This window comes from Chelon labrosus, assembly GCF_963514085.1.
Source record: "Chelon labrosus genome assembly, chromosome: 15".
Taxonomy (NCBI): Eukaryota; Metazoa; Chordata; class Actinopteri; order Mugiliformes; family Mugilidae; genus Chelon; species Chelon labrosus.
The window spans coordinates 7,166,573-7,191,867 of NC_140348.1; the positions used below are offsets into that span (position 1 = coordinate 7,166,573).

The following is a 25,295-nucleotide window of genomic DNA, read 5'->3' on the forward strand; positions in this document are numbered from 1 at the left end:
GAATGTTGTGCATGCACATGTTGCTTAATTTGCGTGTTGGACATGTATGTGGGTTCTGTGTTCATGTAAGTATGATCTCACCACATTGGCTTGCCTGGCCTCCTCTATGTAGTGTGTAGTGATAATGACTGACACTTTTCCCGTCTTCACGATCTCCACCAGATGCTGCCAGATCCTACAAAGAAGGCAGAAGTAACTAATTACATAATACTTGACCTGCTTGCTGATTTGAGTTTTCCTCAAATCCCAACTCACAGCTTTACCAGCAACGGTTTTGCTGCCAGTCGTCTAATCTGAAAAGACTTTGTGATTACTAAATTACACTGAAGAAACACACTGAGAGGGCGTAGTGTAGACTTTATCTGAATGAACTCTTTACCCAGTTATTTACACTTAGATTTATTTAGATGTAGTAAACACATATATATAAAGGAAATATACATAATGACGGCTTTTTTTAATTGAAAACCTGATTTTGGCTGCTTGAAGTTGCTGCTTTTTATCCAATTAAAGAGAAATTCCTGCGGCAACTCGAATTCAAATACTTATGTATGATAGTATGTTAATGGCTGCTATATAAAATAGACAATTTTCAAGGCTATTACAGTCAGGAAATATATAGATATAATATAAATGTATTAGGATTTAAAATAGTTCTTCTTGAAACTTGGTTGTTGATTGTTCAGTTTATCTGTTTAAAGAAAGGATTACAGCCCAGTGCCTGAATACAAAACTGCTACATAAAGTAGACTTGAATGACCATGATGCAGTTAAGCCAACTGAATTAAATGTGATTTGTATGGCTACTACAGTCAGGAAATAGATTGATATCTCAATATTATTATATATAAGAGCTTTCGCTATTTAGTAAGCGTTTCATGGTGTATGTGTTGAACTTATTTTATTATTCTTTACTAACATTATTCAACAGAAATATTGATTTTGACAGATTTTGACTGGTTTACTGAATTCTGTTGTTTCCCTGTAGGTTTATTATATCTTTATTAGGGAAAAAGTGAAGTGAAAGTGACTGCAGACCAGAGACGTATGAGTGTTTCATACTTAGCCCTGAGCACAGGGTCTACACCGACTGTTGGTTCGTCTAGGATGAGCAGCTCCGGATTCTGCAGCAGAGCCGCTCCGAGAGACACCCTGCGCCTCTGACCCCCACTGTAACACACATACAGATTTTTAAAAAAAAGAGCCAAAGGGTGAATCGTTTCCTACTTCCTAATTCCTAATTGTTTCGTAACTAGTAATCCACCTCGCCTCTATGCATGCCAGTCAATCCAGAGGGAGGTGGTGGGAGCCGAAAGCCGCAGAGACGAAACCTGCAAGACTAACCTGCCTGACAACACAAAGGTAAAAAACAGTACCTGAGGCACAACACAGAGGTAAACAACAGTACCCGAGGCAAAGAGACAATTTTTACTCCTAATGAAATAACTGTGGAATATGAGAGGGCCATAAAGTAATCAGCCTCTGTGCCTAAGAGGTTGCAACAACATCTCATTTTACAGTCGATATCAAAGAATCACAACATCACATTTATTTTTTAAATAACTCCAACAGAAATACTTGTTTCCTTTTATGGTGATTAGCTTCAAGTCTTTCAATCCCAGCGGTACAGAGTTGGCAGCAAACGAGGCTCCATAGATGATAACACATGTTCAGTGGGACACACACACACACACACACACACACACACACACACACAAAAAACATGTTGTAGACCAAGCTTCCAATCAGGTTCAAGCTCTAACTTTGGGGGAGGCTGAATGTAGAATGACAGACTCTGATGAAACTGAAATTCTTACTTGCTAATATGTGGTGATTTACTTTAGCGTACAGCTTGTTGGCATAAGAGGAGCGTCTTTACAACCTATAAACTGCAAAGCATACAGCTATGTACTGTACTTTCCCTTAAATTAAGCAGTTATGGACTCTGTGGATATTTTCAATGACTCATTAACCACTGTTGCCAGATTGGCCACTTCTTTGGGAGCTCATAAAAATTGGAGATACTTTTACTACAGTTTGGCCAAATGCATCAATGAAGTTGTAACTTCTGTTCGCACTTATCACTCCAAAATACTTGGAGAAGGAGAGTAGAGAAGGAACAATGCTTTACTTTTCCTATTCCTTTCCAAAATTAAAACTTTACTAGCTTTTCAGCAAATTTCAGTTAGGCTTTTTGTTGTCAAATCTGGCAGCTGATGCAGATATAACAGTCACTGAGCTATCTTTATTTGACGTTTGCTTGTCTACTTATCTGGGCTGTACTGTTTTATAGACACTGGGTTTACAACATGTAATGGAGACAGAGATAATGGCTGTATGTGCACAGAATTCAGGGCTCAAAGTCGAACTGTAAATACACACTTTATCTAGGGATATAAAACATCAGTTCACCACGCCCAGATCTAATATCTTGAAGCATGCCACTATGGGTTTTTCAGTAAACACACAGAAGTACCTTCTGCAAAGGCCTGCACAAGAACTAGAGACCTACTTACAGTATCATGTTCTTGAACTGTTTCTGGGTAAATTCAGCTCCAAGCACTACAAGTGTTTTTTACCTGAGATTTCGGACCAGACTGTGTTTCTGAGGTAGATCCAGGAAGTCAACGAGGAACTCCATGCGAGCCTGGGTTTCCTTCGACGTCAGGCCGTGGACTCGGCCAAAGAAAGTTAAGGTGTCACTGATGGTGAACTCGTTGTACAGTGCCAGTTCCTATGAAACACAAGAACAACTTTCTGTGAAAAGGTTGTAGGCATGGAAGTTACATTATTTTAGAGCAGTGTTTTTCAACCACTGTGCCGCGGCACACTAGTGTGCCGTGAGAGATCGTCAGGTGTGCCGTGGGAAATTATCCAATTTCACCCAATTGGTCTAAAAAACATTTTTTGAAAACGAATTTATTTTTTACCTGCAAATAATATGCCATTGTCAAGTGTCTGTGTATATATATAAGACTTTTTTCAGAGTTTCATTTTTTTAACATTTTCAGTTGGTGGTGTGCCTTGAAAAACACTGTTTTAGAGACACAAAACTTTTCCCTCCATAGAAGCATCTGCTTCAGCAACCTATAGTCTCTGGGGGGTCCTGTCCCTATCTGGTAGGAGATAGGGGACATCTACCTTCTGATGGAAGTCTAACCACTGAAATATATCCATTCTCAGAAAGCTTATGTTACTTCAATAAAAGATCAGATCAGACTCATAGGAGCTCTGTGTCTTATGAATGGCTGCTTTCATTCTCGAGACAGACCTGTATTTTGGTATCAATACTAAAACAAAGAAGAATATCCATGTGTTGCTTTGCAAAAGAAGCCGTGTTTACATGTTAAACACAAAAGAACTTTGCCAAATAAAATAAATCCTAAATCAGATAATAGCATAACTATATAGATGAATGAATCTGATAACTACCCCTAAACATACATTACAATAATGCATTTCAATTGGTGCAAAGAATATTCGGTTCTATACTCAGCTCTTGTCTTATCACATCTTTCTCATTAATATTTTGCAAATAAATCAACTAAAAACAAACAAAAAAGCATACATACTTGGCAAATTAGACATAGATATCTGCCAAACAACACGATGCTTCAATACAGATACCACTGACTTCCTTAGTACATTTCTAGAAGGCTGGAAGTCTGGATTACTTCAGAAAATCTGTAATCTTGAAGGATTAAAGGCTTAAATAATGGCCTAAAAATAGATTTTCAGTACAACAAATCAACCAACGTATATTGTATATTCATTCATTCATTCATTCATCTTCTGTACCCGCTTATTCCTGTTAAGGGTCACCAGGCTAGAGGCGGGGGTACACCCTGGACAGGTCGCCAGTCCATCGCATGGCTAACACAGAGAGACAGACAACCATTCACACTCACACACACACCTACGGCCAATTTAGAATCACCAATTAATCTAATGAGCATGTCTTTGGACGGTGGGAGGAAGCCGGAGTACCCGGAGAGAACCCACACAGACACAGGGAGAACATGTAAACTCCACACAGAAAGGCCCAGCCGGCCCATGGATTCGAACCTGGGACTTTCTCGCTGTGAGGCATCAGTGCTAACCACCTCGCCACTGTGCCGCCCGTATATTGTATATTGATAGTTTTTTTTTTTTTTTTTGAGTCCTGGGTTAATACATTTCTCAGACAGCAGCAGCACATCTAAGGTGTCCCGTTCCTCTGTCTCAGGGTCACAGATCACTTCCTGCAGGGACGCAATGTGATGCTCAGGGTTACACGCGGGAGGACACATGCCATGTGTGTTATGTGCCTCATCAGATATCATGTGTGACAGTAATGAGGCGAACTCAGGTAAAGGTCGCTCAGTACAACAAAGGCTAAATTACAGAGGCCCCAGGGAAAGGCACTTATTATGATGTTTCTGTCTTTGAAGAGCAGCTTGCTGATGGGAATGAGAACACGTAGGTTTTATAGCTTCCACGACAAGTAGTTCCAAAGACTCTGACTGGGAATGAGTGGGGTTTTAAAGAGCTACCATTAAGAAGAAATACATAGCTAACAACAAGTTAGCTAAGGCACACACTTTTTAATGTTTTTTTACCTGTGGCATGTATCCGACCATCCTTCCCGGGACGTCATGACCAGGAAACGCAGGCGGCTTCCCCAACACGGTGATGCGCCCCCGAGATATTTTCAGGGTTCCCACAATGCATTTCAGAAGTGTAGTTTTCCCACATCCGCTGGGGCCCAGTAGGCCGTAACTGCAACACACAATCAAAAACATTTCAGGAGATCTGGCAGTTACAGTGTTTGTCAGTCAGGTTTCAGGATGTTGTACATTTCCTGGCACATAAACGCATCACATTAGTCTTATTGGTCAATAAAGTTAATAGAAAGGAAACTAACTGATTTTGTTTGACATACTGTGAACCACAGAAAGATCTTAAAGGCATCTTCATAATTAAAGTAAGATAACAAGATGAGATGAGACTCAACAATGTCCTTAAAAGATGACTTAATGTTCATTTGTGCAAATTATTGTCAAGCAAAACAAAGTTGATAATACACCAGAGTGCTACATACAAAAAAAAAGTGGAAAAACAATAATTGTCTACATTTTTCTTTCTTTAAATGATTTAAAAACCACTGTGCACCAAATAACGTCTCCATAGTAATTACAGTGGGGCAATTAGCTGCTGCAGAAACAAATATTTCCTTCAGGAGTTTGCAGAGAATAAAAGCATAGCTGAACAGAGAATGCTAATGTTGCACAGGTTACTTGTAAAAGCAACTGTTTGCTAAGCTTTTTGACAGTTTTTAAATATGTCACTGCCTATAGCTTGTTTTCACTAAGTTTATGCGGCCAAAAACATGTGTTACAGGTTTAAATCAGGAGTTAGAAACCTGAGACAATTAGCATAGCTTGGCTCAGCTTAATTCAGCAAAAAGACTGGAAGAAGGGGAAACAGTTAGTGAGACTTGGTTTAAAAATAAAATAATCTGGATACCAGTACCTCTAAAGTTCACTAAATAACATATTTTATTATAAATTGTCTGTTTACTGTCTGTTAACATTTGCTAACATCTCAGTGTGGTTCACTGAGAAACGATTACAGTAGAGCTAATCTAAGCTAGGCTAAAGCTAAGCTAAATGACTCAAATTGCATTTATAACACAAAGACATGAATAGTAGAGGAGCTAAGATTTACTTTTTATTATTTTAATTGGTTAGAAATATATCGTCCAAAGCATCCACACTACAAAATTCATCTTCATCTTCTTCTGTAACCGCTAGTCCTGTGAAGGGTTGCTGGAGCCTATCCCCACCTGTCATCGGTCGAGAGGCTGGGTAAACCGTGGACAGGTCACCAGTCTATCGCAGGGCTAACACAGAGAGACAGACAACCCTTCACACTCACATGCACATGCACCTACGGCCAGTTTAGAATCAACCTAATGAGCATGTCTTTGGACAGTGGGAGGAAGCTGGAGTAGCCGGAGGGAACCCACGCAGACACAAGGAGAACATGCAAACTGCACACAGAAAGGCCCAGTCGGCCCATGGATTCAAACCCAGAACCTTCTTGCTGTGAGGCATCAGTGCTAACCACCACGCCACTGTTCCACGCCATTGAGAAGGGTGTGCACAAAGTGTATTTCCTTTTGCTGTTTTCATTCAATGGCATGCTTGCCCTTTAAATCACAAATGCACGTGTTTTTAGTAACACCGTCATTATGTCTGTGTCATTCAGTGCGTTCAGTCTGCTAGAAATGTGAGAAAGCCTGTTGACTTTGACAGCTTGCCCCGTATTTATCGTTTCACTGTAGTTTCTGTGTACTAGGAGGAACTGTAATACGAGCATAAATGTGTTTCCGATTCTAGGGTTTTGTTATTTGTTTTTGGTCCCAATCTTTTACACCTCATATGACACTTGAGGAATTTAGGTATGTGTGAGAAAATTGACATACTGTGAATCATCTATAATTCAGCTCACATGCGGTGAAGTGACAGATGACAGACTTTTACATGCTAAACATAAGGCGTGCATTAGGGACACAAGTTATTTTATGCACTGAGAGAACATTCTGTAAAATTCTTTGCAATGCCTCCTTAAGATGCTCTTTCCTGTTTCAGCTTCAAGGGGCCAAACAAAGTGGATTTATTGGACAAGTCAGTTCCTTGTGTGTGTTAGTGCTACAGGGGGTTAGAGGCTTTAAAGTGTCTTTTCTGTATGTTTTATGGTATAACCCTCCTACATTACATTGAATTTGCCTTTTTCTACTTTCTCTGCTGTAATTAAAACTTTGTTGGCTGGTTAAAAATTACTGCTAAAGTCCAAAATGTCAAACACCAACAGCCAGACGTTAGCCATTGTCGCTCCACTCACATTTGTCCCTGTGGTACAGTCAGGTTCAGGTTGCTGAGGACCTTCAGTTTGCCGTATGACCGGCATACGCCGCGGCACCGGATGGCGGAATCCTCCTGTCCAGCAGGCAGAGACGCCTCTAAATCTGCCTTCATGTTCCCGTCCTTCAGCTGGAAGAGAAAAGACACTTTGTCATATAACAGTACTGGTGCGTGTCTTTTTGCCGTCACATTACAATAGAAGATCTCATGAGATTAGGCCCTCCATTATTTACTGTATTTTATATATCATGACATGGGCAAGTGCATTATGAAGGCTGCCCAGTCTTAAAGTGCCCTATTCTATCACTATAAATAGTATATTTTTGCAGGGACGATATTCATTCATGATTTTATTAATTTTTTTCCCCCATTTTTTAAGTAGTGACCCAGAGTTTCTATCATTTGATGACACTGAAGTGAGGACATGAGCTTTATTGTGCTGAACTTAAAGTACATTTTAGCTGCTTACTAGCTGCTGTTTGTTTCTGTCCCTGAAACAGTTTTATTGTAACAAAGCCCAGCTCTAGACTTCCTCTTTATATAAGCCACACATACGTATATGCCTCAGCCAATGGTAAAAAAAAAAAAAAAAAAAACTTTTCTGAAATGCACTTTACTGACATCTTTTAATTTGCAGAACGTTTGTTTTTGCTGCCGAAGTGCTATTATTTTACTACATGCATTGTTAAAATATGCATGATAAGAAGGGTACAGTGGTCAATATTAGTTTCAGCTATCATTTCTATTTAAACATTTTAAATCCATAATCTGATTTATTGTTCAGAGCGCAGCATAAATGGAAACAACATATACATTAGATTTACTACGAAACACAAAGAAATTATCTCAAAATCGAACTTTTAGGCAAGACTGTGACTTTTTTTTATAGCTTTTTAAGATGCTTCTGTTTTATGATGTATTGTTTATTCAAAGGTGGGAATTTTCAGGTTCCTATATGCTGATATTATGATGAATTATATTAGATATTAACAGGAATTAGTTTATATCAGTTTATTCTAATGCCGTAGAATAAAACACACTTAAACAGTGAGAAAACACCTGACTAGAATAAGACAGAATAATAATAGACGACTTTCTTCTCCTGCTGACGTCTGTTGTTCTGTCAACAGGAGTGGCACTGATATAAAAGGGCATTATTTCAAGCTGCTGAAAGAAAATGCAAACCATTCTTCTTAGTAAGTCAGTCACCAATGAGCTGACAGAGGCGAACGGATGAGTCTTTATTTCAAGTATGCAAGCAGGGAGAGAAACTACTTTGCCCTCTAACACAAAAGTCAGAGAAGAATCTGACAGAACAACACATAGACAGCACCCTGATATTCCTGGCGGTTTCTTTGCATTGTGGGCCAGCTTCAGTAGACAACGCATGTCCTGAAAACAATCCAGCAGTGGCCGATAATCTCCAATAACAGCCTTCTTTCACGGCTTTCCAACTCCTTTAATCCAGAATCTCTCATTCTCCAGAAAATAGATTAAGGGGGCTGCAGTTGCGTAATCTGGTGCATTTGGTTGGCCTCACCTCTGACTTTTCAAACCCGGATAATATTTATCGCACACATCTGAGATAACGCGCAAAATAGACACAGCTACTTCAGTATTGCACTGATGGAGGATAAAGCAGCGCTATAGTGGAAAAAACTCACCCTGAGAGAAGACCAAGAGGAGAAGTGGCGAGGATGAAGAACACCTGATGGATGAGTTCACAGACTGAGGACAACAGCTAGAGAGCATGTGAACCTCAGCTGACAAAAACATCTCAGCCACGTAAATGCAAAGTGGAAGAACTGGTTGAGTTCACCAGCCAGTAGGTGGAGAAAAGCATGTTTTCATCACAATAATATCCACCTCTCACCCTCTCTCTCTCTCTTCCTCTGTCTCTCTCTCCTGTGGCATATGTATATGCAGGAGATCTTATTTTTGATGCCATTTTTTTTTTTTTTTTTTGCACAAAAACTGTTTTAAGTCCTAAAATGAAAACATTTAGGATACATTTGTTATTATTTGTTGCAGTCCTATTCTTCATACCAGCTGGCTGGATGGACAGGTTTATAATGAGAGAAAATGCCACACTGTGCCCCAGCTGGCTCTTCTGGATGGACCCTTCACTCTGATAGCGACCTCATTTTTTTTTTTTTTTTCTTTTATTCAGGCCCTGCTCTGCTCTGTCGAACAGAAAGAATTCCTACCTTGCCTGCCAAGTTGTTGCCAACTTGCGTCACCACCAAGTGGAAGAAAACGGGCTTGACAGGCGCGCTAAAATCTCTCCGGATTCAGCAGCAAGCGAGGCCGACGAGTCGCATTTCCCGAGCGCAAACTGTCAGCAGAGAGGCCGACGTCGGGCTATTTATAAGCTGAGGCTGGGCAGCCCACTTGCACCGTCCGACAAGCTGCTGCACTTTCACTTCTCCCTTTCACATCAGCGCAGGATGTGCGCGCTGCAGCAGCGGTGCGATGTACCCACCGTGCACTGCGCAACCTCTCTCCTCCTCTGGACTTCCCTCCCAATATAAACATAAAAATCCAGCCCTCCGATGTGTCATAAAACTAAAATCAAACCCTGCTGCGAGTGAAGAAGCGTGCATGCTGCAGAGTTTCTCTCCATCTCGCTGCAGCAGCGTGTCAAGGCCTGCTGCAGCGAGTATACCGTCTGATTCTGGACGTTTTCCCCACAAAGGTAGCGTCACAAACTACCAAAAAGCCTCTTACCCGCTCCTCCATCTCGGTGCAGTCCGCAGGTCCGGCCGTAGCATCATTTCGACCGGCAGCCTCCTCGGCCATGGCAGCAGAGGAGGAGGGCGGACCCCGCAGGCGGCTGGGTCTCTGCAGGAAAGAGAGAGGGGAGAGAGGAAGGGATGGATGCGCTGTGAGACTTTGTATACCAAAGTGGGGCGATCTGTTTGCTCTGTTTTAGTAATGACCGCCCAATGCAACGACTGCGCTTAGAGAATATAGCATTTAGAGGATCAATTCATCTATAAATTATTGCCAGATCTGAGCCACTGAGAGCAGCGGCTGAGTGGAGCTGCAAACTGTAGCTGCAATACCGACGACCCTCTGCAAAAATATCAATTTACCGTGTAATTTAATGCATCCTGTTTTTACATCAATTGCTCAAATGGTTTCATTTTTAGCGCCCAATGCATCTGCAAGAAAAATACATACACGAGAAATACATTTTTGGGAAACAAGGGAAGTTAGTATTATAAGTCACTGTAAATGTTTATGAGATTCAAAATAACTTGATCTAGAGTATAGTATGTGTTCCTCGGTGTAAACAACCTGCTTGGAGGAGTGACTGATACCCTGCAGCCATCTCATTTATCAAAGGGCCTTAAGTATTGTGTATTGTGTGTCTGTTGACAGGGGTCTTGTTCTCTTACCTTTCTCAGTCACTGATGGAAATGAAGGTTCATCCTGAGAAAACCACCTCAGCCTTCCTTCCCAGACATGTATGACACTGGTTCTCGTGTCAGAACTCTGCAAATATATATGTTTATATTTAGCTACATGTAAAAATATAATTTTCTAAAGATTATTGTGGTGGTGCAGTTGAAAAGCACAAATGAAAGACAAAAGAGTACACGTTTGTTTTCCTCAGTTCAAACTACAATAGTACAAAATGTACTGGGTAAAAGGGTCCCTGGGGCCCCAATCAGTTTATTTTTTTTATTGCACATCTGTCAGATTAATTCTCCTGTTTATGAGTTTACGCTCTTCCTTATCTTTTTTGTCTACACTGGAGGGCCTTAATCAATGAACAGATCAGGCTTAAATCTTCTTCGCCTCTACATATAATCATAAAAACAGATAAGCTTAGCCCTGCAAATTAATGAACAATGAACAAAACACTTCTTGGCCAGCCTCTCTAAAATTCTTTCAGAATCTGCCTCTTTGAGAACCGTAAGAGACTATGCATTGAAGAGATCCAGAGAAAATCAGACCAGTCAGGGAGAGCTGATTGGCATCTGTACATGCTGGGTTACTTATATGTATAGTGAGTTCTTGATTTAGTTTTCGAGTAAAGAACAATATACAGAATTTAAAAGAGAAATAAAGTGCAAACCAAATAATAACAAACATCCAGTATCGCAGATCAGAAACACAAAGCTCAGCGTATCAGAAACATGACCATAAAGTAATAGCATATGAGGAGCATGGATAGTAAGAGAGAGGAGAGCATAAGAGAGGTACTACTTTAGCATGTACACTGCCTGGCCAAAAAACAAAAGGTCATGCTCTCTAATATTTTGTTGGACTGTTTGCTTACAGCACGCATTCACTGTGGCATTGTTTCGATAAGTTTATTCAGGTAGTCAGCTGGACACATAACCTAGACCTGACCAACTTTCTGTTAGATTACTGCTGGGGTCAGTTATCTGCCCTATTTTCTCTCTGAGGAACATGCCAAGGCCATGGTCCCTCTTTGGCGTCTTCAATCTCACTTTCTGGCTGTCTACAGACACAGCTGTAGAGTTAGATGATAACGCCCTCCGTCACTGGATGATACTTTGTATCTCCTAGCTGGTGTGAATCCTTATCTTCATGTTTATGTACTATAGCCAATTGGATGTTAACTCCCCTTTGTTGCCTCGGCCCACCTTTCTAGTATAAGAATCTGAGCTTTACGGTTTGACCCTTAGAATTGAGGTGGACTCATGCACTTATGTTGTGATGACGAATCTTCTGTTCTCCTCGATCGAGCCTAAATAAACTCCTTCAGCATAAGACATACAGGACTCTGATGCTTCTTCTTCTTCATCTGCATCACCACAAATTCCTCCCTAACACCTATCAAACTGAACTGAAGCCTTTTTTTCTCTGGTTAGCCTCATTGATTAGTGGTTTTCTTAAGGCTACACAGCTGCAGTCCCCATCCCTTGATACCCTTCACATTGTACGTGTGGAAATGCTCTTACTTTCACTATTAAACAAAGCCCTGAGTTCTGCTGTTCTTTTTCTTTGATTTGATTTCACCAAACGTTTAAGTGATCGTGATCACTATCAATCAAGGGATTTTTTTCCGACCACATTTCTTACTCGAAGAAGATGGTTCCCCACTATTCTTCCAGTTTTTAATAATGCGTTGGACAGTTCTTAACCCAATTTTAGTAGTTTCTACAATCTCCTTAGATGTTTTCGCTGCTTGGTGCATGCCAATGATTTGACCCTTCTCAAACAGACTAACATCTTTTCCACGACCACAGGATGTGTCTTTCGACGTGGTTATTTAAGAAATGAAAAGCTACTCATTGTATCGTTGGGGTTAAATAACTTGTTGCCAGCTGAAAGATAATCGCCCATGCAGTAATTATCCAATAGGAGACTCGTACCTATTTGCTTAGTTAAATCCAGGTGGCGACTTTTTACAGTGCAGTGTATAACACAGTCAACTTTAAAAAGCAGACACTGGTGATGTCCACTGAAGTGTCTTCAGATATTTGACTGTAACTGCAGAACCCAAGTGTTCTTTATTTTAATAGCTTTACAGTGGGTCTTTGATTGCTTCACTACACACCTTGGTGTTTCTGTATTTTGTTCTCTTTGAAACTAATTTAAAGTAGATGTAACACATATACAGCATAATGTTTTCAAACATAGGCATAACGCTTTAGGATTACTATTAAATTGGTTGTGCATACTGTTATTATGTTAGGAGTCTTATTGGGATACGGAAAAGACTTTAAATCAAAATTATTACTATCAAAGACTATGCTACTTGATTGTTTTCTTTGGCAAATAAAGAACACAAATGTTGAGGCTAATTAAAGCAATGTTAGGGGGATTTTTAAAAAGGCCTTAATGTGACTTTAACTGGATAATTAAAGTGACTTTGAGAGCTTTCGATTTTAATTATGCATCAATTATTTATTTCTATACAACGCAGGCCTTTTGAGTTTCTTCAGCTTGTAATGCCTTAAAAAATCCACAAAGGGGCAGAGTGGACCAGTTTAACTGAACCAGAAACGACCAGAAAGAGAAAGGTGCAGGGGGGAGGAATCGAGAGAGAGAGAGAGAGAGAGAGAGAGAGAGAGAGAGAGAGAGAGAGAGAGGGGGGGGGGGGGGGTGCATGCATAGAAATCCAATTGAGGGGTGTGCAAAAGTCAGTGAAAGGGAGGCAGTGAAATTGTCCAGCTCATTCAGTGAAAAGCTATTAACGATGCAGTCTTGCAAATTTCTGGTCTATTTTTATCTCACACTCGCCCTGCAGTATTGTTAAATCATTCAAAAGTATTGGAATGTGCCCTCTCTGACCAATTAGACCAGAGCCTTTCTGTCCCACAGTCAAACTGATTAAACGACACACGAGTGCAGTAGTCTGGCTCCCTTAAACTAACCAGGATTGTCGTTCCAGTCTAGAAACAAAACCCCAAAACAACCCTCAAGGCCGCGTTGCCTAATTGGGTGAAGGGTTGCGGAAAATCTGTCTGATTAGCCCTCTCCAACAGACGGGGATTAAGCTTTTAGGCAGTAATTATTATAAAGCATACGTCAGCAGCTATCCACCCATTTTCAAACAGACGGTGGAGCACAGGGATGTCCTGCTAGATGACTCTGCTCTCTGCGAGGCCAGGCCAGGCGTGGGGACCCAGGAATAGGAGCAGGAACAGGAATATCCTCCTGAGTCAGTGCCACGACGCTGACACTCACCGCGCTCCCCGGCAGGGCTGCCTCTGCTCCGATAATAAGCATCCTATGCTATTCTGCTCAAGATGGCGGTGCAGGCAGCGGAAAAGGACGGAATAGTGAGTATTTTGAATCGGTTTGGAGAACGTGGCGGGGTTTGGATGTTTCGGCGTTTACTTTCCGTGCGTAACTGTCTACGGTTTTGATTTAAGTGCACCGTTATGTCGATTATCCAGGGCTTATTGTAAATGCGGAGCGCCGTGCGCAACGCATTCAGAGCGCAAGGCGACTCCTCTTTCATCTGTTGGCCGGGAAGGAAATAGGAAATCCAATACACTGAGATGTTTCGGCGGCGTGTGCTCACCTAGGCCGCGCAGCCGGTGCTCCGAATGTGCGTATTTGTACCGCAGTGTAAGATGGAGCAAATTCGGAGACTGATTTATAATATCACAGGGCTCATAGACGGGGTCCATAATAACATGACAGGTCTGCAGCCACCTCGTCATTGTTTCAAGTCGCATGCAAGGCCACACTGTGTGTGTTTATTAAATGAAAGGCCCGCAGACTCAACCTGGCTGTTAAACCATCCAGGTTCATTTATAGCCTACCTGACAGAGCGATACATTATAGTTTGCTTCCTGTGTCTTTTGTCACTGGTGTTGAAGACTGTGGAAGATGACCACCTGAACGACTCGCTTGGGAACCCCGGCCTCATCTCACCTGACAAGGATCTATCACGTCTCCTGGTAGGACATGTCTTTATGGTCAACTCGTTTGAGGCTCGCTCCGAGCTGCGCTTAATAAATTCATTGCATGTTTTGCATAGACGGTGCCGTTCAGCGGGCGCATCCGGGGCGGCATGCGGCCAGGGAAGAAGATCATAGTGATGGGCATTGTCGACCTGGAGCCAGAAAGGTAAGATAACACTTTAGAAAGCACGCACACACACTCCTTATCTGGAGCCGGGCTTTATCTTAGAGCATTTAAAAAACTTAATTTAGCTACATGCATGATAAGAGTTTAGAGATAGGCTTTTGTTTTGTTCTTGGGCCTGCCAGACTTGCACAGCCACCCCAGGACACACTGAGTAATGCGTGGGCAGCCAGGGAGAATGGTGACTCTTTAAGCATGCAGAGACGGGCGTTCCCCTCAACAGCTGGGAGAGAAAAAAGGGGGAATAAATAAAAGAGAACCCATTGAAGCAGATTTGTTTGGGTGTGTCCCACCCTTACATGGAAACTTGTGTCAGAACTTGGAAGAAACCTCTCTATGACCTCATCTTGTTCAGAAGCTGCTGCTGGCAGAGTAATAATGCCAAAGTTCATGTGAGTGTCCCGGCTGACAGATCTGCTCTGAGGCTCAAAAATGCACAATACTGCTTTCCTTTGTTGGATCCCAGGAAATGTGTTACTGTAATCATGGCTACAGCCTTGCACAAAGATGCTTGTGTATGAGTTGCACAGCTGCAGGGGAGGGTGGGCAAGCAAAACAAGCAGCAGGGATTATGCATAATTAACACACAATTGGTTTGCTCTTAGACAGCAGCAGCAGAATTAAGAATCTGATTTATCCCCAGATTAGCTATTGGACTCATACATCTGATGTCACCCCGTGCTGCCCCCCCTGACCCTTTGTCTTTTTTTTTTCCTCACTCAGCTTTGACGTCAGCCTGACCTGCGGCCGTGATTCGGAGAAGGAGGAGCTTCCGTACGACGTGGCCCTGAAACTCACCGCTCGCTTCAACGACCGCCAGTTTCTGCGCAATGCCCGCATCTCTGGCAAGTGGACAGAGGAGGAGGTGTCCACCGTCTACTTCCCCTTCATCCCTGACCAGCCTTTTAGGGTAAAGTCCCATTTTGCTTTCACAGTCTATTCATATATCCACTGATGCTGGCTACCTTCCCGGCAGTTTTTTGTTGGCTCATAATGAAAAACATTACGCATTATCTTAGTTCCACTTGTTTTGTTTACATGGACATTAATATTCACCTCACAGTCAGAATTATTGTCAGAGGAGCACGAAACTGCCTCATGTGACCGCCTCAGTCAGAACAGACTGGCCCGTTTTTACCCCTCTGCTTTATTGGCGACACACATGCACGTTAAAACACCCAAAAAATAAAACCTACACAGTTTAGACTGTAGTTTAGACTCATTTTAATCTAATCTTGTTTACGAATTAGTTGAAGCTACACTGAATATTTTTAAATTCAACAGGATTTGTAATTGAAAAATTTTCCTTCAGGTCTATGGAGCTTTCTTAGCGTCCTCCAGCTCACTGTTTTGATGAAACATCACACAGCTGTAATGTATTTCCTCCCTATCAGCGGGTGTTTCCAGAAAGTAGATGGTGAATATTTAGCCGCTGAAGATATTTTCCTGAGGATTTGGTGGAGTGAGTATTGGAGCTACTGTCATGAGATGGACACAGCAATCCAGATGAATAAAAATTTGACATCTGGTCGTTATCCAGGTAATACTGTGTGATCCTGACCCAACATTTTAGAGAGCATATTTTCAATTGGAATAGACCGGCCTAGTCTGAAGGAATTTACAGTCAGACTGAGAGAACCTTTAATAATATTAGCTCCTAATAACCATGCTTTCATAAGAGAAACATGGAAGTAGCAAAAACATGAGCCTGCCTTGGTCATCTTCTATTGAATGGATGCAGTGTTGTCAATAAAGTAGACAAATAATGTTAAATATCTGACAGATTTGAAGCTCTGCAGCAGGCAGAACCACTTTATTTAGAGTTAGCCGGGTGTAGCCATACGGATTATGGGACATGTTTCAACCAATGCAGAGAGACAAACACCGCTACATGCAACAACCAGTCAGAGCAACAAATTGTGTGACGTGTGCTTCTCGACAAACGCCTTAATCTCTGTTACTTATTTGTCCTTTTAAAGTTATTTCAGTGTAGTTTAATTCAGTATCCTTTACAACAGACCCAATAGCGGAATCCAAGCATCTCACTTTTATGACGGCAGCCATTTTGTTAACGCAGAGATGACGTGTATGACATCACCACCTAAAGCCCACCCAAATGATTTGATTGGCCCAGTGCGTCATTCCCGAACATAATGAATTCTGAATGGAGCGACTCCAGATTGAAATTGCGGGGAAACTTTGTGCTGACTTCATGATAATTTTGTGTGAATGTCAACAAGTTGGAATCTATACAATCAAAGAATTTTGGTCAGGTTTAAAGAAATATTTGGGTATTTATCTGAAAATCTATCCTTTTACCAGCTTCAACTTTGATTTGTGTGGCTCTTATCTGAATTACTATTCCCATTGGATGTGGTAGCATTTTACTCATCAGGCACAATGCCCTGATTTGGCTCTACTGGTGACAGTAGTCTAAAAAAAGTGAAGCCCGTAGTTGACCTGTCCCGCTGATAACGGCAGCATAATATACTGGCTTCTTTTGTGCATAGCATTTTCAGTTGCAGGGACTTTCAGATTATGTTTGTCCCAACTCTCACAACCCTTTGCGGCTGACCTTGTGCAACCATTAGAGGATAGCTTTGAGCCCCAGTTCTGCCAGGTATGGGGGAACTGGGCCTTGCTTGCAGTGTGATGCTGAGTAGTACAACATTCAGCACGTTCCAGTTTCTTTTCCTACTTGCATACATGCTCTTCAAAAACGGCTATAAATGTGCAAACTAAAAACAGTTGGCACTCTGAGCAGTAATGCGACTTTTAAGCCATACCGGAAATCGGCTAAAACCTTGAAGTATTTATTTTGGTGTGTGGGATTCTCCCTTTTTAAGTCCTGACATTGACACAACAAGCAATCTGAATGAGTTAATCACACGTTCCAGTAATATTTTGCAAATATCCTCCCAGAGTAAAAACTGGAGACAAACAGGAAATGACTCCCATGCTTCATCATATCTATCTAATGTAAATACATCGCGCTGTGTGTGTGTGTGTGTGTGTGTGTGTGTGTGTGTGTGTGTGTGTATAGTGGCCTATTTACTGCATGAGAGAGTGCATCAGCTGTTTATGTGCTGGATGAAGTGTGGCGTGGGGGGAGACAGAGCAGCAGAACATATGCATGATAAGTAATTGTCATAAGTCCTGAGGAGCTGTTGGCTCTCTGTCATATTCCGCTCTAATAATTCTGAATGTGGTCATGAATAAAACACATGGCGTTGAACTAAAAACATATGTTTCAATCTAAAGGGAAACATGTAACGAGAGAGCTACTTCTAAATTGATGCATGAGACTTTCTACTAAAAGAGAGGGAGTTCAAGCCTTTAAGTTCTTAAGTTATGTACACTATAGTGGTACTGATACAGATCTTTATTTCATTTATTTTTGGAGCTGTTTCCTGTTTGTGTTGTTTAAATGTCAGCTTTCTGATAAAGTGCCATTGTCTGTGGCTAAAGTGTGACAGAGCAGTCATGACTTTCAAAAGCTGGGGGCTGGAGATTAAGGCTGTCATGCTGATTGTTTCAAGATGCTTCATGAATTCAGAGGCATGTGGACAGACACATGATGTGCTGTGGTTTCAGAGCGGGACGCCTCATTCCTGCTACTTGCTGCTTAGGCTGTGTGATCACACCTACAAGTTTGTTTTGTTCGGTCCAGGGGTTCGCCGAGGGCCTGTGTGCCGATACAAAGAAGCCATGAACACGTGTGCATGTTAAAACACCAAGAAAGTTCAGACTAGAGATATCCAGATCCAGTTTTTTTTTTTTTTGTGTCAGATGATCCGAGGCCCAATCTGGTCTTGAATTCCAACAAAGTTCCCTCCCCTGGGGATTCATAAAGACTTTTCTTGTCTTATTTGTATTTTTCTAGATCGCTTGTGCTCTGTGTGACTATAGAGTTGTGAAAGTTGATGTAGTGTCAAGACAGTAGTTCATACCTTGTGTGTTACTACAGAAAAGAGCTGGTCAACTCAGTGTTCAGTGTTTGTTGTTTTTGCTTCGGTGCTGCCAGTGTTGAATCAAGTTGGTAGTATTGAATGATGAGCTGCTACTATCACCTTGTCAAACATCTACAATTTTCACCCAATTTTCCATTTGGTTTATTGCAGACCTAAAATGAATAACTACAAAAGATCTGGCTGGGTGGAAACCCGATCCGACCATTTAAAAAAAAAAATAAATAAATAAATAAATACCTGGATTGTCCCCCGATACCAGTTGGGACACCCCTAGTTCAGACAGTAGTTTGGACCGATTTAGATCAAATTTTGTTGTTCTTCACTGTAAGCATTCCAGATGTAGCTGCTTTCAGAATACAAGTGATAAACACAGGAGAAAAGTTAGAAAGCACCTGAACATTTAGCAGCTTAACCTTAGATTTTTCCTGTGGATTTGGTGGAGACCAAAATTGGAGCCAAAAGAGATGGTTATTATTCAAATTATATTGGGTGATCTGGCGTGGTTCTTTGTGACAATTCATTTAATTACCACACATGGCTTTTTCTTGTACCTTGCCCCTTTTTGTAATAACAACGCTAAAATGACCAAAATGTGTGTTTCATTAACACTGGTTATAAGATGCCACATTGAGTACAGTGTGTAACTAAATTATAAGATTTCATTGCTTTCGTTCACCAAATAAAAGTCTTCCGCCATCATCTTGGGTAAAAAGTAGTTTGGGTAAAGGTTTTTACCTAAACTAATTAAAACTGCTTAATTAAGTAGTTTTGTTTTCCACCTTTGATGCAGATAAGCAGAGTTCTTGGTTTGAATTTACTTTTATTTTTGAGACAGCTCGACATGAATGTAAATGTCGACACAAGAAGCATGGTTAGGTTTTTTTGATTTTACCGCCAGTTAGCTTAGCTTAGCCTAGCATGACGCCTTGAAACTTATTTCTCAACTTGTATAATTGATGATTCTTCTTTCTGTTCTTCCTCCCTGTCTTTTTCTCCTCCCCTGTCCTCAGATTGAGATCCACTGCGAGCATCAGAGGTTCCGGATATTCGTGGACGGACACCAGCTCTTTGACTTTTATCACAAAGTAAAATCTTTGCCCTCTATCGACACAGTACGGATACAAGGAGACCTACAGATCACCAAGCTAGGTTAACCTCCCCGAATCTTCCCGCTCTGCAAGTCGTGTGTGAAGCAAGGACTTGATCACAGATGACCGCACACACAAACACACACACACACACGTGCACTTGTTGCGTCATCATCCATGACCCATCAACACCCATCAACACTGCAGAAACATAGCAACTGGAAAAAGGAAAAAAAGTCTGGCAGTGACAAGTTAGAGTTTCTCTACTTCACTTATTTCCCCTTCTTTTTGTTTGACCAGGATCTGATATGATGATTGTTTGTGGGTGTGTGTGCTCCATTTTAAGTTTTTTTTTTTTTTTTTTCTTTTTCATTGTTGTTCCCGTTTTGTCAGATCAGGGATTTGCGCATTCATTTTTTATGTTGAATTCTGTGGGGCCGCCGAGCGAGAGAGAAGCAGGTGTTTCTGGTTCTAGTAACCAGTTACTCAGGTAAAATACTATATTGGCTGATATGAAAGCAAACTGTTGCTAATGATTGGAGAAATAAAAAACTGCTGACCGATTCTATTCTGTAATTTGAACGGTCAACTGAATGCATTTTTAAGCATGTAAAAATGTTGTAGAATAGTTTGGATAAACTGGAAAATTCATCTCAACTGGGCTAAAAAGAGACTTTTCACCTGAGAACGGTGACAAATGTGCTGTAAAATTCTCCAGCTGAACCTGAGCAGTGTTTGAGCCTTTATTAATTCCCATACAAAACATTGCCTGTTCATCACACGTTAGATTAGATGTGTGTGTTGTGGGCTGAGCTGTTTAATTGCTATTATGTGCAGACCTTGTCCCAGCTCTTGCTCGCACAGGAAAGTGTCGCCCCTTCCTCTACTATATCAAGGGAATCCTATTTTCAGTGAGACTGCTTGCATACAAGCTTTTATTCTCATCCACAAATCTTTGCATCTTTATTCAGCCAAACGTTCTTTCTGGAGAATTTTATCTAAAGCAAAACGCTTCTTAACTCTATATGACTCAGAAAATCCTCATTTTTTTCCAAATCTTGTGGAGAAAATCCTGACACGCCAACATTGTGGATCAGAAGAGTTTATTGCAAAACACTAACAGGACTCTATCTGTTACAGTGATACGCCATTAGCTATTACCCAGTACTTTACTTAGATTAGTGGAATGTTTTTTTTCTGTGCTGATGTATCTCCAACTCCACTGGTGCTCCCCGTCCTCTCCCTTGGGTTTATTCCAGTTGTCATGGTAACGTGCTGCAACCTCACCGACCTAAATACCCAGAAACAAGGATTAAATCATGATGAGATGCAGCGTGCCATGTTGCAGACTGAGTGAGTTGGTAGTTGGCACTTGTTTATAGCGTTTTCTCTGCAGCCATTCTCCTGGGGTTAGAACATACAGTTGAGAAATGGCTTTTAAATCACTTTTTTATTTCATGCAAACCTCATTTAGAATTGTACACTAATGACACAATATGCAAGTTGTACTCTTAAGAAGAAACACTCTTCAGTTCATATTTAGGAGAAAGTGTTGTGATCAAATTAAAACCCACAACCTTTATCACCTTCACATTAGACGGTCATCGTGGACGCACGATCGGATCCTGGTGGTATTTTGAATGTATAGTGTTCATGTTTCTATAGTAGCATAGGAGATATAGTGATGCACAGAATGATTTTCTTAATGTCTTTAGCTGGTATGGCTGGTGCTGTTATACGTCTAATGTGTGGCTTTTTGAAAAAGAAAAAAAAAAAATCCTGAATCATTCCACACCCGCATCTCGTCTACACCGAGGCAGATTAACATTACGGAGCGGTTACCTCGCAGGTTTTTATGAAGTCTTACAAACAATGTCTGTTATGCATCTCATGTTTTTGTCTTTGTGACCATTCCAGTCGCCACAGGAAGTCTTTCCTTCACTGATATGAGCCAGAAAGCAAGTTACAATAATGTACACCAAAACTATTATGCCTCAAGGTGCTCTGATTACTCCTCTTCATCCAGTGTCTACATTAAGGGTGGTCGGCAAGGTTTAAGTCTAAAAAAAAAAAAAAAAAGAAAGAAAAAGGCTGCATAAATTTCAGAGTGCTACTTCCTGGTAATAAATCATTTACCCATACTTTATAGACCAATTAATATTAATTAGAGCAACTTTTTCAGCTGCCAGGCTGTGAAAAATCCATTTTGTGTTTTCATAAACACCTACATTGATGCATCAGGTTTTAGTTATACATGTTAATTAATCATTTATAAAAGTTTCAGATTTTCTCACTTTATAGTAATGCATTAGGATACAACTATAAATGTTAATAAGCTGTTAATAAATACCGGTCAGGATGCCCTGCAGCTCTTCCAGATGTTAAAAAGACAAAGCAGGTTTTAGTATGAGGATCCACCAAATGGATTTTCACAACCTGGTTACAGTTAATTAGTAAATGATTTATTAACTGTCAATACAATCAATTTTTACAACTTATAAACCCTAATAAAGTGTAACATACTGGAAAGTAGCTGAATTCTGCAGGTTTTATTTATTTATCCAGAACCCTGCATGCTCTTAATGCTGCGTCAGTAAAACTGAAGGCAGATGAAGAACTGAGGGTAGCTCTTGCATAAAGCTGCACAAAATTAGCATTCATTTTTTTACACTTCAGTATTCCACGTTGATAGAAAGCTGATGAGGAGTCTTCCCAGTCATGTCCTGCTGCCGTGGAGTAAAATGACATCTGTGCATCACTGTCTTCACTTCAGGGCACTCGGTAATTGAGGCATACCCTCGCTCACATTAATGAGGTTTTCTTTCAGAGGTCTCATTACCTGTGTGCATCATCCATCAAAATGCAGACAGGATGCTTTCTTTACATGCATGCACTACTTTTTATTAGTTCCTTTCACGTAGCAATAACATCGCTGATCTGTGAAAGACTGCTCTGGAGCAGAACTTGTTTTTTCCTGGTCGGTCAGTCGGGTCTTCCTTGTTTATTTTGGACAGATACAGTACTGAGAACTGCTTTTCCAAGAACATGGGCCAGTGTGATGCATCATTACTCCAGTATTACAACAGAACAAATGTGTACAAATAATGTGTAACTGTGTTGACAGAGTGTGTTGTTGGATACTGTATTATTTCTTGTGTTGCTTCTATTAACGGGTGAGCATTTGTTTCCTGTGTTAATATAATCCATGTCGGGCTGTAATCTCAGTGATGTAGAAACAAGACGTGCGTTAAAGTGGGATACAGGTTTGTGTTTTTGGTTCCTCAACAGGAATTATGGGGGAGGGAGACGAACAAGTACACGGCTTGCTGAATTAAAGGGCTGGAACTAAAGGGGGCTATTTGTGTGGATGTGTGTGCAGTGGGTTCTCTGTAGATGTGTGGAGGTACTTGAGCTTACCTGTTTGGTACAGTTGCACTTTAAAATGGTGTCCAGCTACCAGTATTACAGTTTAAAAAGCATTTTTGGTACAACATACACCGATCAGCCACAACATTAAAACCACCTCCCTGTGATGTGAAGAACACTGATGATCTCATTACGATGTAACCTGGCTAGTGGGATTTATGTGCATCCCAGTCCCATGTTTTCCCCAGGTGAGCGACCCCAGCCCAGCCATTTATGTGATGTAAAAGAAAACATGATTCATCAGACTAGGTCCATTGCACTGTGGTCCAGTTCTCATGCTCATGTGTTTATTGTAGGCGCTTTTGGCAGTGATCCACTGTGTCTGACAGGCCAGCCTCAACTCCCATGTGCATCAATGAGCCTTGGACACCCATGACCTTGTTGTCCTTCCTCTACACGCCAAGAGCTGCACTTTTGGAGATGCTTTGACCCAGTCATTTAGACATCACAGTTGGGTCTTTGTCAAAGTTGCTCAAATCTTTCCACATCATATCATGTTTGAGGACGTATTTGCTGTCTAATTTATCCCACCCACAGCTTCCAACACAAGATAATGGTCAAAATGTTATGGCTGATTGTGTCAATTGTATTCTCCCTGAAGTATACAACAGGTCCCAGCTCATAATCTCCTAATGATCCCATGTTATTTGAAGAACATCAATTGTTCTGCAACCCTTTAAAAATAAGATTGAATGTCATTCTCTTCTTGATTGTAATCTGATCATTAAAACCCAGGTGGAAATATTTGTTCTTCCCACTTATTTAGAATCTACGTTTGGACCCTTCCTCCCTTTACATGATTGACACCTTTTTATTTTTCCTGGGTCTGTATGTTACCCTGATTCTGGACTTTGGATGTACATATTTATGAACGCGGCCTTCGGGGGGCTTTGGGTTTTTTTACACAAACAAGCAGAAAGCCTTTTGTTATGCATGTAAGCTAGTACCTGGCGATTTTTGTGACGGACTACAGGTATATTGCCAGTTTTTGTTTCAGTCAGGCATGTTGATTTCTTCTTTTAAACATCTTTCCAACAAGTTTTTCCTTCGTCCTGCCTACTTTTAGTTCATCTGAAGACTGAATTTAAGTCCTTAAATTGATGATAAAATGCAGGATTTGAAGAATGTGGGCTAACGTATTTACTCAAGCTCTTCCCCCCCAACTTTCAAGACAAACTTTTTAAAAAGTGCTACACTGCTGTTGAGGGAGCCTCTCTATTAATGAACAGTAGAAGGAGGCTGATCTGTTTCTAAAGTGTCGTGTGGTTGTACAATCATGTTATCGTTTCTATTTATTACAGTGTAACCAGCAGGGTTGTTCGTGGTGAGGATAAGTACTGTATTGCTAACATTTCTGCTGTTTACATGAAGGCATATGAAAAGTTTATAATGATGAAAGTGAGGTTTCTGACGTGTACAAATATTACGGAATTTACTGTATGACTTAAGGAAATGTATGAAAGAAGTATTGGCTTGAACTGACTTTCTTTTAACTGCAAAACAAGGTTAGCCATCATTTTCATATGACTGTTTCCAGGGAGTTACAAATGCTGAGTATTTTTCATCTTACCAAGCATCGTGTTGGCTGTTTGTCCTGCTGTTTCTCACTGGAGCAGTATACCTACGTGATGACAAATTCCCAAATGAGTCAAAGCTGACCCTACATGTTTAATAGAGAATGTGCACAAGAACCACACGGTACATTCTCCCAGCTCCAAATGTTTTCTCTTATTGTGCTTTTGTAAAAACAGCTACTTTGCAAACCAATAAACTTCTCATCTTGGAACCACCTCTTGCTCACTATGGCTGTCTCTAAACACTGAGTGGTTACAAAGATGACTGATATTAGAGATATGAGGCGTAATATTGTGTAGGTCTCCCTTGTGCCTCCAAAACAGTTGTGACTCATCAGAGAATGGCCTTCTGAGGGTGTCCTGTGGTGTCTGACAACAGAATGTTGTTAGTGGGGGCCTTTGGGTCCTGTGGGTTAAGGGGAGGGCGTGCTACATGTCTAAGTAACATCCACATGAATGCCAGGTCCAAACGTTTCTCAGCAGAACAGTGAATTGTCACAACATGGTAAATGTTATTCCCATGTTGTGGTTGATCAGCCTATAATGTAATTTTGTCACGATTTTGTCCACGACCTGCGCTGGATTCAATAGGGGCGAAAGTGATGCAAGAGTTAAATGTGAGCTTATAAGGCTTCGAATTCTCAATAAAAAAAAAAACTGAGAAATCTTTGTTGCAACACCCAATCAAATGCTTATCAAAGGCAAACATTCAAACAATGAGACAGTTTCCCAAGAACGATACAATTCAAATAA

At 40.9% G+C, this 25,295-nt stretch overlaps 2 protein-coding genes across 4 annotated transcripts in view; one reads left to right on the forward strand and one right to left on the reverse strand.

The window, feature by feature from the left end:
• Nucleotides 1-8,818, reverse strand: part of abch1 (ATP-binding cassette, sub-family H, member 1) — a 28,409-nt gene extending 19,591 nt beyond the window's left edge. The window contains exons 1-6 of one of the 2 annotated variants that reach the window (XM_084561626.1): nucleotides 8,570-8,818; nucleotides 6,886-7,034; nucleotides 4,599-4,758; nucleotides 2,580-2,734; nucleotides 1,063-1,170; nucleotides 82-175 (exon numbers count right to left, since the gene is read on the reverse strand). In XM_084561626.1, coding sequence (XP_084417752.1) covers nucleotides 82-175; nucleotides 1,063-1,170; nucleotides 2,580-2,734; nucleotides 4,599-4,758; nucleotides 6,886-7,019 — 651 coding nt within the window. In that variant the 5' untranslated portion in view covers nucleotides 7,020-7,034; nucleotides 8,570-8,818. Of the gene's footprint in view, nucleotides 1-81; nucleotides 176-1,062; nucleotides 1,171-2,579; nucleotides 2,735-4,598; nucleotides 4,759-6,885; nucleotides 7,429-8,569 lie in introns of those variants that run through there. The other variant, XM_084561625.1, reaches the window with a different exon arrangement.
• Nucleotides 8,819-13,086: 4,268 nt separating this feature from the next.
• On the forward strand, nucleotides 13,087-20,106 carry LOC311500309 (galectin-related protein-like). 2 transcript variants are annotated; one of them, XM_084561628.1, is made up of 5 exons: nucleotides 13,087-13,669; nucleotides 14,216-14,296; nucleotides 14,377-14,465; nucleotides 15,207-15,393; nucleotides 19,465-20,106. In XM_084561628.1, exons 1-5 carry the CDS (start codon nucleotides 13,637-13,639, stop codon nucleotides 19,606-19,608), a joined length of 534 nt encoding a protein of 177 aa, XP_084417754.1. In that variant the 5' UTR covers nucleotides 13,087-13,636; the 3' UTR covers nucleotides 19,609-20,106. The 2 variants fall into 2 exon arrangements, with proteins under 2 accessions (XP_084417754.1, XP_084417753.1); XM_084561627.1 differs by having other exon boundaries at nucleotides 13,088-13,669; nucleotides 14,207-14,296.
• The last annotated feature ends 5,189 nt before the right edge of the window (nucleotides 20,107-25,295 follow it).

Excerpts from the sequence above, each read along its gene's own strand:
- LOC311500309 (XM_084561627.1), top strand. The coding sequence starts at position 13,637 with ATGGCGGTGCAGGCAGCGGAAAAGGACGGAATA. Across the intron at positions 14,466-15,206 it reads GTCGACCTGGAGCCAGAAAG|CTTTGACGTCAGCCTGACCT; the intron begins GTAAGATAACAC and ends TTCCTCACTCAG. Across the intron at positions 15,394-19,464 it reads TCCCTGACCAGCCTTTTAGG|ATTGAGATCCACTGCGAGCA; the intron begins GTAAAGTCCCAT and ends CCCTGTCCTCAG.